Source organism: Gracilinanus agilis, chromosome 2, assembly GCF_016433145.1.
Source record: "Gracilinanus agilis isolate LMUSP501 chromosome 2, AgileGrace, whole genome shotgun sequence".
Taxonomy (NCBI): Eukaryota; Metazoa; Chordata; class Mammalia; order Didelphimorphia; family Didelphidae; genus Gracilinanus; species Gracilinanus agilis.
Genome location: NC_058131.1, coordinates 565,004,329 through 565,018,084, shown reverse-complemented (window position 1 = coordinate 565,018,084; position 13,756 = coordinate 565,004,329). Strand labels below are relative to the sequence as shown.

At 36.2% G+C, this 13,756-nt stretch overlaps 1 protein-coding gene across 4 annotated transcripts in view; it reads left to right on the top strand.

Annotated features, from left to right (window-relative positions):
* Nucleotides 1-13,756, top strand: part of LRRC49 (leucine rich repeat containing 49) — a 212,263-nt gene that overhangs the window by 189,436 nt on the left and 9,071 nt on the right. For all 4 annotated transcript variants that reach the window (XM_044662387.1, XM_044662385.1, XM_044662384.1 and 1 more), the window contains 2 exons: nt 2,124-2,233; nt 3,779-3,932. In XM_044662387.1, the coding sequence (XP_044518322.1) occupies nt 2,124-2,233; nt 3,779-3,932 (264 nt within the window). The remainder of the gene's footprint in view (nt 1-2,123; nt 2,234-3,778; nt 3,933-13,756) is intronic.

Below are 13,756 nucleotides of genomic sequence, written 5' to 3'. Positions count from 1 at the left end.
TTTCTTAAATTAAATTTGAAATTCTTTTTGAGCCTTCCAGAATCTGAGTATAATTCATATTTTTCTTTGGGGCTTTATGTGTGTTTTCTTTGCTTTCACTGTCTGTTCCTTGCTCTTTGCTCCATTAAAAAACAAAAGAAAACAAAACAAAAAAACCTTTCTATGGTTAGGTGGTTTTCTTTTTAATGTTTGCTCATTTTCCCAGACTTTTTCTTGACTTTCACTTTTATTATTTATCTGTTCTCTGGGAGGACAGGGCACTATAGTTCTCTCTTGATGCTCCCTTTAGCCTTATTCCCAGGTTTCTGCAAGTTTCAGTCTTCTAAGATGGCATGATGGTTGGGAGCTCTGATAGCCACCTCCCACTGCTGACTGAATCACCCCCTGAGACTGCTGATGGCTGAAATCCTAGCCTTAGGCTTGGGTACAGGCTTTTGGTCTCACTCTGGGCTTGTTCAGACTGCCCTGCCCTGGACTTTGATTTGAGTTTTGGCAAGGGCCAGGTAGGCTTCTGCAAGCCAGTACCCTGGGGACCGCCCCTGCCAGGGACCAGGGGCCTAGCTCTATGTTCACCAACCATCCCCAACTGGGACTCAGGTCCTAAACACAATTCCAGACTAGGGCTCCTAACCTCTCTCTGAGCCCATACAGATCAGGCTACACAACACAGATTGCCCCAGACTGGAATTCTGGACCTCACTGCTGGTTTGCTTGGAACTTTAATGGGTGTACATTGGTTTGGACTGCTGTTGTCCTAAGCAAGGTCTCAGGGTATGGATGTTGACTTGGGTCCAGGTTCAGAACCTGGAACAGAACCTGGAACAGAGGGCTTGTTGTTGGCTTCCTCCTTCCTCCTTGCTGTAGCTTTGTACTGGCTATGCTCCCTTTTCATCCCAGTGCCCCAGGTGCACTGTGTCTACCTTTCACGTTGTTCTCTTCATGAAAGTTGTTTCACTCTGTCTCCTTGATGGTTCTTTCACTCCTATATTCATTTTGTGGCATTATTTTAAGATTGGTTGGAGAGGAGTCTCATGGTGGTTTTGAGCTTCCCTGCTTCTACTCTACCATCTTGGCTCTGCCTTGATTCTATTGTTTCCTTCAAGACTTGGTTCAAGCTCCATCTTCTTCATGAAGCCTTTCTTGATCTTCCTCCTTCCCCCGAGCAATTTGTGCCTCCCTTCTCCAAACTTTTTATTTATTTTGTATATATGTTCATTTATATCTGTATATGTTACCTTCCCCTGTTCAAATGTAAACACCTTAAGGGCAGGAATGATTCCCTTTAGACTTTGTATCTTCAGTGCTCAGCACAGTTTTTAGCACATAGAAGGTAGTCACTGAAGAAACATTTATTAAGGACTTAGTAATAAACATGTTGATTGATTATCTTTATGTAGTATTGAAAGCAATGCCAAACATTTTGTAAATGTTTAAAAAAAGTAAACTATTTGAATTGCAAACAGTACTGTTTTACATGAAGGAAAAAATATACATGTACATTTATCCAAGATGTATCTTCAGCTCTAGTTTACATATGACTCCTTTGGGGGGGGGATATGGGAAAGAGTTACCATGAGCAGAATATGATCTAGTATATAACCATAGGATCAAAAGGGCTAAATGGAAACTAAAATTCTTTAGAATAATTCTAAAGAGAAAGGGAAACCTCTTCGCCAAGCCAATTAGTATTTTCTCTTGGGAAGTGGTCAAATACATAACTTATGGAGCAAGGTATGAGTAATTTTTGATTGACCTTTTGACACATCATTAAAATGAATTCATTTTAGTATTTACTTGGAAATTTCCTCTAGGCTTCTTATACTCTCCAAAATCTATTGTTTATTTTTAAATTTTTCTTATTAAGAATTTCAGATACCCCAGAATAGTTTCCAGATTTTTGAGCTTCTACTAACAGGGAGCCACCAACCCAAATGCCAGAGAGGATATTGGTAAGAAATAAGGACCAAAGGGAGACAATTCTCTTAACAGCCTCAAGAGAACATGATGCGGATCTCCCCTGAGCTTAAAGGAAAAACCAATTCACATTTTTCTTTGGAGTTCTGTTAATAATATCTAAACTGCACAACATGCTATTTTGATGTTCTTTTTTCTTGTTTTCTTAGGTGACACAGAATGACATGATAATGGCTGAAAGGCTTTTTGGAATTCTAGCACATGTAGCATCTTCTGAGTTACCACAGTATCGGCTGCTTTCTCTTTTGGGGGAAGTCAGGTGACCATCAGTTTTTTATTTAAATGGCTTGGATCTATCCTGGATCAGTCTATAAAAGCATCCATACCTTAATTCTGTCTTTTATCTTTATTGTGGGTTGGTAAGAGTACTTATAGGGTAGCATTGCACCAGCTTCAACTAGTAGGGCTTATGTTTTAAGCATCAATCCTTCTAGAATCATACCCTGCAGAAGCAGTTTTTCATATTACAAGATTTTTCCATTTAGGGACAAAAATCCCATTTGCTATGATTGCTTATCTATCTAAAATATTTATAATATTTCATACATATAATAGTCCATACTCAGTAGACAGTCATGTCAGGTGAGTAATGTAGGACCTGACCCATTCTTCTGATGAAGCCTTTTAGGACCAAAAGAACATAAATTCCTTTTGAGTAAAGGCTTTTTTTTGCTTTATCTTTGTATATCCAGAGCCTAATGCAGTACAGAGTACTATATCCCATATTTTTCTTTTTGAACCTCACCTAACATTTCATCAATGTAATCAATTGATTACTCAACAGACATTTACTAAGTACCTAATCTGAGCTGGGAGTGGTGCTAGGGACTGGAGATACAAAGGCAGAAGTGAAACCAACCCTGCTGTCAAGGAACCTGAGTTCTATCCAAGTCTGTAATGAAACTTTCTCTTCCAGTGCTGTACCTGAGAGGGAGGGTGACATGTACAGGGCCATGTTGGCCCCAGTATCATGGCAAGGACCCCAGGCTTCCTTCTTGGAAGGCCAACTCTGTCCAGAATATCATGTTTCCTCCAGTTGGGAAGACCCTGTGACTCAGGCAAAATTAATTTTAGGGACCATCTGACCTAACTCATTCCTGCTCCCTAGTTTAATAGATGAGGAAACTGAGGCTTAGAAGCTATAACTTGCTTCAGATCACACAAGTATTAAGTAGCAATTATAATTTGAATGAGTGTCCTCTGGCTCCAAATATAGGTACTTTCTGTTTTTCCACCATACTCTCTTTAGCTCTTTCCTTTTTTCACTTTTCTACTCTGCTTTTCTGTTGAGTGATTTATTCCTATCAAAATATGTGACTTCATTATACCAGAGACCATACTGTTAGGAAATGACAAGTGGCTCATTCTTAGTTATCAGTTGAGCATTGTCTGGGCTTTGTTGTCAAAAGGTAAAGTGATATTCTTATCCATGATAAAGTATTAACAAATGTTTTAGTTGATAACTTGCTGGCTCTGCATCAGTTCTACAAAAGTTACAAAGGATTTTTTAACTTAAGTCAATTTATACTTTGTTTACATTTTTTCATGTCAGAAAAGTCTCATTTGCCAGACTAATAAAGTATGTTTATGGTAACGTTTTGCAATTCTCAAATGAAAGAACTCAATTGAGTAGGTTAACCACACAAAGATTAGAGTACTTGATACATATATTAAACCTATAAAACGTAATAAACCAATTTCATAAAGCAAGTGTTTCAAAGGAAGAAAATCCATTTATTGAAAGAATAAAAAACAGTAAGTTTTAATTTAATGTGCCAACATCTCTTTTTTTTTCTTCCTTTAGGAAGAAGCAATTTCGGTATCTGCTAGAAGGAAAAGGGAAAAAATCTGGGGTAGTCAGTGAAGAAAATAATGAGAACAAAAGACTTGGTGGAGAAAATACAAATCGAGCTACATTGAATTATACCACAAGAGACTTTTATACAGAAAAACTTGAGGTAAAACTACTGTTAATCTTTGGGGTCTTATGTTTTGTCTTGATACACATGGTTCATGATTTTTTCTTTGATTACTCATTTTGGTCTCAAGTCAATATTTAGATAACTTATTTGGTCTGGAATAATAAAATTCAGCCTTAAAATATATCTTTACCATTGATACAGTCTAGGGAGAATATACTGTGAAAGAAAAGGACTCACAGGGAAAATCTGTAGTTGATTTGCTTTCTATTGCCAGAAAAATAACTAGCAGGGAAATAAGGAAAGCAGATTACCTGTTATGGCTCAGAGCAGTCAAGTTACTTCCTTCTCTCTGGTGATGAACCTTTGTGTTTGGACATTTGCCATTTTATCTTACTTTTTTTTTTCATTTTACCCTACTTCAAACTCCATAGTTTCATGAAATTCTATGTTGACTCTTGATAGTACCTTGACCCATATTAACCCTACCATATCTGCTCAGCCTAAAAAAATCTAAGCCCAAACATTCATTTATATGTTTATTCGACAATTGTTTTTTGATGGTTTACTATATGTTTACCCTATAAAGTTATGGGACACATAGATTTAGAACTGGAAGGGATCCTAGAGACCGTCCAGTCCAAACTTCTCTCTTCTCCCCACCTCTCCCTCTTTTTACAGATGAAGAAATCTAATCATTGAGAGGTTGGGTGAGTAGTTCAAGATCACATAAGGACAGAGGCAACATTAAAACCCAAGTCCTTTGACTCCAAATCTAAGGCTATTTCTTCTGTTCAACTTTACTCATATAGAAGGCTGATATACATTTCTTATCTTGACATCTAATTGAAAAGAAGATACTCACATGTACACAAAGCACTTAAATAACAATAGAACACCATAGAATCTTAGAATCAGGAGACCTTAGAGGTAATCTAGTCTAAACTCATACCACTTTAAATATTTTTCAATAAGATTGACATCCATCTTCTTGACTATTTCTAGTATCTCAGAACTCAGCCTTTTGTGAGGTCAGTCATTGCTTTTTTGGACAGTGTGAAGCTGTAACATCCTATTTCATCATTGACGTTGTAGTTTTAGTACTTGTACGTTTTAGACACTTAATGCTGAATTGATTTGAATCTTAATATATTACTACTTTGACATGATAGCCCTATAAGCATTTAACATCATCTCTTATACTTCCCTTAGTCCTTTTCTTGTCCAGATTATGCCAGAGCACCCAAACTCTGCCAGCCTGGGCCCTGTGACTCCCTGATCCCTGAGAATGAAGGCATACATTTGGCTCTAGCCATGGGCTGTCATCCTAATCCTAGCCCATTCCTCTAATGCAGACACAGGATGACATCACCACCGAGGGCACCATAAGTCTCCTGATGTCAGTCCTTACACATGCTGACCTAGAAACACAACCTACGTTAGGAGTCGACTTATAAACATTAAGTTCCTTCAGTATCAGGTACATGTTTAGACATGTACAACCACTGCCCTCCCAGAGCCTCACCTGCTTGGGAAAGATGCCACACTGCCCACTGAGACTGACTTTGTCAATATGGGATATCTTTAGGTCTCAAGCCCTTGAGTGACTTGTCTATGACTTGTCCCTTTTGCCAGAAGGTGTCAAATTTTACCTTCTCACAGTAATGAAAAGTATCTAACGCAGGATTTGTATCCAGGTCTTTGTGACAGATATCAGATCTAGCATATTCATTTTTCCATTCTATATTATTCTATTCTCATCTGCAACCTCTATGGGATCCTCAGAAATGACTGCTACTTTTAAAAATATACCGGCTCCATTTCTACCATCTCCTACCCTCAAAGATTTTGGCTCCTGCCACGTTTTGTGGAAGGACAAGGACAAGTTCTATTCTATAGAGGGGCTACTGAATAGCAGAGAGTTCCCTATGGTAGTCCCATAGACATTATTAGACCCATTTGCACTCTCCCCTACCTCTCCTTCCAGTATACCAGTGGGGTAAATACCATCACATCCTTTCATTGTTCTTCCTTCATGTTTTCTAAACCCCTCATTTTCTTTTTTTTAATTATTTTTTTTATTTAGAATATTTTTTCATGGTTACATGATTCATGGTCTTTCCCTCTCCCCCAAATCCCACCCCTCTCCCTGTAGCCAATACACAATTCTACTGGGTTTTATATGTATCATTGATCAAGACTATTTCCATATTGTTGACAGTGATACTAGGGTGATGATTTAGTGTCTTGTAAGGGGGGAAAAGGGTTTTTTTTTTGGTTCAGTATATTAAAAGATGGTCACCAGAGGATGGAACTGTTATCAATCCTCAATCAAGAATAATCTCAAGTCAAAATTGACTTTTATGGAAGTTTATTTACAATTAAGAAGAGAGAGAGGAAATAAGGAAATAAGAATCTAACCCAGTAGGCAATTTACTACGATCCTCTAATTAATCCAAGTAGATCTAATTAACCCTCAGCCGAGAGTCAGAGGGCCAGAGGCCCAGAGGTGAATGAAGCAAATATATTTATATTAAGGTTATGTTAAGGAAGTTCCTTAAGAGAAGTTCAAGAAGATTCAGTCAGACTTTAAACTCACCACGTGGAATTCAAAAGAAGATATTTAAAGTAGTCTCACCAAGGTCTCAACACTCCTTCACTGACCAGAAGAGCTCCTTCATCAGCCACCCTCTTCACCAGAAGCTTCCAGATGACTGAGGACCTTCTCCTTTTAAAGGGGTCACTAATGTGTCACTTCCTGTGCCTCCCTCCTAATTTGCATGTCCAGTCACAATAGATGCTTCTCATAGACCGCCTAGGGGGCAGTCAGTGGATTCTAATTCATCACTCATTCTAACACAGGTGGGTTAGGACCTCCCAGAATTAGAGGTATTCTCACCTTTGGTGATTGAAATCTAAAGATGGGCAGTGTAGACTTAATCTAATTATCACAGTCTATATCCCCAATAATATCCCCATCAACCCATGTGTTCAAGCAGTTGTTTTTTTTTCCAAGTTTCTACTCCCACAGTTCTTCCTCTGAATGTGGATAGCTTTCTTTCTCCTAAGTCCCTCAGAATTGTTCTGGGTCATTGCATTGCTGCTAGTACAGAAGTCCATTATATTCGATTTTACCACAGTGTATCGGTCTCTGTGTACAATGTTCTCCTGGTTCTGCTCCTTTCAGTCTGCATCAATTCCTGGAGGTCTTTCCATTTCACATGGAATTCCTCCAGTTCATTATTTCTTTGGGCACAATAGTATTTCATCACCAAAAAAAACCCCTCATTTTCAGTTCAATTATTCAACATACAGCTTTGAAGTCTTTGCTGTGTGCCAAGTACTAAGAATACAGAGACAAAAGTCCCACCCTGACTTAAACTGCCTTTTTTATACTTTCATTACATTCTGGCACAATACTTTGAAACTTTATTTTTATTGAAACACTGAAAATTTTTCATATTAACCCTTTCAAAAACAGTCACTGAAAATAAAAAGAAAATATATAGACAAAACAATAATGGATTTTATTGAACAGAAGCAGCAGATGAGCAATCTTGTGTCCCTCTTTATAAGAGAATAAGGTGTGCATAGTCAGATAGAGATAGCACCTCTGGCTTGGGGGGTAATTATCTTTCACAACCCCTCAGGCTACTCACACACCTAAGGGAGAGCAGCTTCAATTTCTACACTTTAATGTGTTTTAAGTAGCACAGAAGTCCTTGAGGTGGTGAAGAGGTGTCTAATTTTTGAGGACCAGCATAACCCAAGGCAATGAATAATTTAAAGGACTGGAAGATCATCATGGAGGAGGTGATTCTCTAAAACTTACAGAATTAAAAAGGATTTCTGGTTCAGTATCTAAACTATTTTTGATAAAAATCATTTCAAAAGGGCATTAAAATTGTTTCTATTAACTTTTCATTTAACTTAATTTTAGAAAATTGCATTTTTTAAATAGTTGGCTTTAAGATAAGGTGGTTAGTATCTTATATAATATAAATCATCATTACTTTATACCAGTGCTTCCTAAACATGTTCTGCATGATTAAATTAAAGGTTTGGAAACCAAATGAATTTTGCTTCTACAAATTTAATAGGAAATTATCACAATAATTTTTGAGACAGCACTGCTTAGGGAGATAGAGAGATGCCTGCAAGCCAGGAAGAATTAGAACCTACACAAATCTCCCTTTCACAGCTCTAGGCAACTCTCTAAGGTTGGAAGTTTCAGAAAAACCTTGGAGGGGAGATATCTAGGATCACTTATACAAAACCTATCTCCATATTGTTCTTTATTGTAAAAGAATAACCATATAAAACCAAAACCCAAAATAAAAACCCAAATAAATTAAAGTGATATGCTTTGATCTATACCCATCTCCAACAGTTTTTTCTCTGGAGATATGGATAGCATCTTTGTTATAAATCCCTCAGAATTGTCCTGGATCATTATTTACAATGTTTTAAACAGTTTTTAAATAGAGTCTATTATAATAAGGATTTGTTATAATAGGTGTCTGTTTGTTTCTCTGATAGTTTTTAGAAGTCATAAACTTTTCCTGGTCCACAGTTCAGATTTCCAGATCTATAAATGGTCAATAATTTATTTTTCATCATGGAAGTTAGTAAGTCCGTCTTGCAAATCATAGTCCCTTTTTCCTTAAAACTGGAAAACATTAAATGTGCAAGTAAATACAGTGACATAGTTTCCTTTCCTATAGAATTTTGGAAGAATAAGTAATCTAACTGGTCAATGTGTCTGACTTTACAATGTGGGCTACAATATGCTATCGTATTATATGGTAAATCCTCATCATTGATTGTGGACTAGCATTCCCAAGAGTCATAACAAACAACAGGATAAAGAATAGTAGAAGAAACCAGCCTTTTGAGATGAACAGATCAAAGCTGTGAAGAAGCATAAGGATAAATACAGAAAAGAAGATAGTCATTTATCTTTCGAACCCTTTTTAAAAGAAACATCATAAACTTGAACCTTCCATATTCCTCTTTCTTTCCATTCTCAGATTCCTTACAGTAGTAGGGAAGGACTAGCACATTTCTATAGCAGACTTACTAGAGAAAACTGCAAAGCAACCATGACCCATGAGGTTAGGAATATAGTTTTCATAATCCCTTTCATTCAACCAACCCAAGTTATTAATCCCCTAGAAGCTAAGCACATAAAGGCAAGGCCTGTTTAAGTTTGGTGCATTAGCACCTTAAAGATTAGACATTGGCTTTTATAAATAAGCAATAAATTGGTAGACAGCAAGGTTTTAGCTTCTAGTTTTTATTCTAGTCATTTAAAAAATATTCTGGTTATATATGGCCTTTACCAATTGGCACAGCCTATGGAATGAGAGACACAGATGGAGACAGAGAGAGTAAATGAAGCTTATTTTTGACTAATTAAATTACCTCATGAAAGGCAAATTACAAGCTTGACTAAACAACATAGTAATTGAAATTGAAGTTGATAAAGGAGAAGAAAATTACCTAGGTTACATGAAGTGGAAAACTGAGCAATCACCTAGTGAATCTGATCATTTGAGACAGCCAATCTGGATTATTCAGATCAGAAAACTTTTTCCAACTCCCATTCCCCTCAATAGCAGGATGTTAGGCCTGTGTTAGCCACCTAATTAATCTTCCTTAAAATGTCTTTCTTCTGACTCAGGGGGCTAAGAAACTTAATGATTCTCCATTGCCTACAGGATACAGTTCAAATGCCTTTGTGTGATATTCAAGACCCTCCAAAATATGGAATCGACCTTATCTACATTTCTCATCCTATAAAGATCCAAATCTTATGTGTATATATATATTTATGTATATAGATTATATATTCAAGTAATACAGTTTATATGTATTTATATGTTATATATAATATATAGGCTACATGTAGGTAATTTTCTAGGTTATGTATATACATTTCTGAATGGATACACAGATGAATGTGTATATATTCTGATATTCAAACCTGAATCTCTCCTCATAGATTTTAACTTCCTTGAGGTCAATGACTTTATCTTGTAATTGTATTCTCTCCGCCATCCCCAGAAGTTCAAACTTAATTCCCAGTACACAATATAGGTATTCAGTGAATATTTGTTACTTGACTTGTTGGTAATTGCCTAAACTCTTCATTTCATTTTGCCTACATTATTAGCCATAGCCTTAATTAATCAAAATTAATTATTGACCCATTACTATTTTGTAGTGGAAAAAGAGTCTTTGACTTGAATAAAAAACCCAAAGTTTCAGCCTCTTCTCTGTGAGATGCTTTGGAAAGCTGCCAAGAAAATTGAATAAATAGATTGTCCTTGAAGAATTTATATAATGGGAAAAAGAAGATAATTTTTTAAACATTTATTAATAATCATTTTTAACATGGTTACATGATTCATGCTCCTACTTTCCCCTTCACCCCCCGCACCCCCCTACCCTTGGCCAACGCACATTTCCACTGGTTTTGTCATGTGTCCTTGATCAAGACCTATTTCCAAATTGTTGGTGGTTGCATTGGTGTGGTAATTTTGAGTCCACATCCCCAATCATGTCCACCCCGACCCATACGTTCAAGCAGTTGCTTTTCTTATGTGTTTCCTCTCCTGCAGTCCTTCCTCTGAATGTGGGTAGTTTTCTTTACCATAAATCCCTCAGAGCTGTCCTGGGTCATTGCATTGTTGCTGCTACAGAAGTCCATTACATTCTATTTTACCACAGTGTATCAGTCTCTGTGTACAATGTTCTTCTGGCTCTGCTCCTTTCACTCTGCATCAATTCCCAGAGGTCTCTCCAGTTCGCCTGGAACTTCTCCAGTTTGTTATTCCTTTTAGCACAATAGTATTCCATCACCCGCATATACCACAGTTTGTTCAGCCATTCCCCAATTGAAGGACATACCCTCCTTTTCCAGTTTGTTGCCACCACAAAAAGTGCAGCTATAAATATTTTCGTACAAGTCTGTTTATCTATGATCTCTTTGGGGTACAAACCCAGCAATGGTATGGCTGGATCAAAGGGAAGGCATTCTTTTATAGCCCCTTGAGCATGATTCCAAATTGCCAGCCAGAATGGCTGGATCAGTTCACAACTCCACCAGCAATGCATTAATGTCCCAATTTTGCCACATCCCCTCCAACATTCATTAATCTCCCCTTCTTTCATTTTAGCCAATCTCTAGGTGTGAGGTGATACCTCAGAGTTGTTTTGACTTGCATTTCTCTAATTATTAGAGATTTGGAACACTTTCTCATGTACTTATTGATACTTTTGACTTCTTTACCTGAAAATTGCCTATTCATGTCTCTTGCCCATTTATCAATTGGGGAATGGCTTGATTTTTTATACAATTGCTTTAACTCCTTGTATATTTGAGTGATTAGACCCCTGTCGGAGTTTTTCGTTATAAAGATTTTTTCCCAATTTGTTGTTTCCCTCCTGATTTTGACTACATTGTTTTTGTTTGTACAAAAGCTTTTTAGTTTAATATAATCAAAACCATTTAATTTACATTTTGTAATTTTCTCTAACTCTTGCTTGGTTTTAAAGTCTTTCCTTTCCCAGAGATCTGACAAGTATACTATTCTGTGTTCACTTAACTTATTTATAGTTTCCCTCTTTATATTCAAGTCATTCACCCATTCTGAATTTATCTTGGTGTAGGGTGTGAGATGTTGATCTAAACCTAATCTCTCCCATATTGTTTTCCAAATTTCCCAGCAGTTTTTGTCAAATAGTGTATTCATGTCCCAAAAGTTGGGCGCTTTGGGTTTATCATACACTGTCTTGCTGATGTCATTTACCCCAAGTCTATTCCATTGATCCTCCTCTCTGTCTCTTAACCAGTACCATATTGTTTTGATGACTGCTGCTTTATAGTATAGTTTAATATCTGGTACTGCTAGGCCCCCTTCCTTCACATTTTTTTTCATTATTTCCCTTGATATTCTTGATCTTTTGTTATTCCAAATGAAATTTGTTACAGTTTTTTCTAATTCAGTAAAGAAGTTTTTTGGTAGCTTAATAGGTATGGCGCTAAATAGGTAAATTAATTTGGGTAGAATTGTCATTTTTATTATGTTAGCTCGACCTACCCATGAGCAATCAATGGCTTTCCAATTGTTTAGATCGTTTTATTTGTTTGGAAAGTGTTTTGTAGTTGTTTTCATATAATTGCTGTGTTTGTTTTGGTAGATAGATTCCTAAGTATTTTATATTGTCTAGGGTGATTTTAAATGGTGTTTCTCTTTCTACTTCTTGCTGCTCTAGTGTGTTGGAAATGTATAGAAATGCTGATGATTTATGTGCATTTATTTTGTATCCTGCAACTTTGCTAAAGTTGTTGATTATTTCTACAAGCTTCTTAGTTGATTATCTAGGATTTTTTAAGTATACCATCATATCATCTGCAAAGAGTGATAACTTAGTCTCCTCCTTGCCTATTTTGATACCTTCAATTTCTTTTTCTTCTCTAATTGCAACTGCTAGTGTTTCTAGTCCTATGTTGAATAATAGAGGTGATAATGGGCATCCTTGTTTTACTCCTGATCTTATTGGGAAGGCTTCTAATTTATCCCCATTGCATATGATGTTTGTTGATGGTTTTAGGTATATACTATTTATTATTTTTTGGAAAGGTCCTTCTATTCCTATACATTCCAGTGTTTTCAATAGGAATGGATGCTGTATTTTGTCAAAGGCTTTTTCAGTATCTATTGAGATGATCATGTGATTTTTGTTTGTTAGACTATTGATATGGTCAATTATGTGGATGGTTTTCCTAATGTTGAACCAACCTTGCATTCCTGGTATAAATCCCACCTGATCATGGTGGATGATCTTCTTAATTACTTGCTAGAGTCTCTTTGCTAGTATTCTATTTAAGATTTTTGCATCTATGTTCATTAGGGAGATTGGTCTGTAGTTTTCTTTCTCTGTTTTTGATCTCCCTGGCTTTGGAATCAGTACCATATTTGTGTCATAAAAGGAATTTGGTAGGACTCCTTCTTTGCTTATCATATCAAATAATTTGTATAGTATTGGGATTAGTTGATCTTTGAATGTCTGATAGAATTCACTTGTGAATCCATCAGGCCCTGGCGATTTTTTCTTAGGGAGTTCTTTGATGGCTTGTTCAATTTCTTTTTCTGATATGGGATTATTTAGGTATTCTATTTCTTCTGCTGTTAATCTAGGCAGTTTATATTTTTATAAATATTCATCCATATCTCCTAAATTGTTATATTTATTGCCATATAATTGGGCAAAATAGTTTTTAATGATTGCCTTAATTTCCTCTTCATTAGAGGTGAGGTTTCCCTTTTCATCTTTGATACTGTCGATTTGGTTTTCTTCTTTCCTTTTTTTTATTAGATTGACTAGTACTTTGTCTATTTTATCTGTTTTTTCAAAGTACCAGCTTCTAGTCTTATTTATTAATTCAATAGTTCTTTTACTTTCGATTTTATTAATTTCTCCCTTGATTTTTAGTATTTCTAATTTAGTTTCCATCTGGGGATTTTTAATTTGCTCGCTTTCTAATTTTTTGAGTTGCATGCCCATTTCATTAATCTCTGCCCTCCCTAATTTGTTAATATATGCACTCAAAGATATAAATTTCCCCCTGAGTACTGCCTTGGCCGCATCCCACAGAGTTTGGTAGGATGTCTCATCATTGTCATTTTCTTCATTGAAATTATTGATTGTTTCTATGATTCCTTCTTTGACACATTGGTTTTGGAGAATCATATTATTTAATTTCCAATTAGTTTTTGATTTTCCTGTCCAGGTGCCCTTACTAATTATTATTTTTATTGCATTATGATCTGAGAAGGTTACATTTATTATTTCTG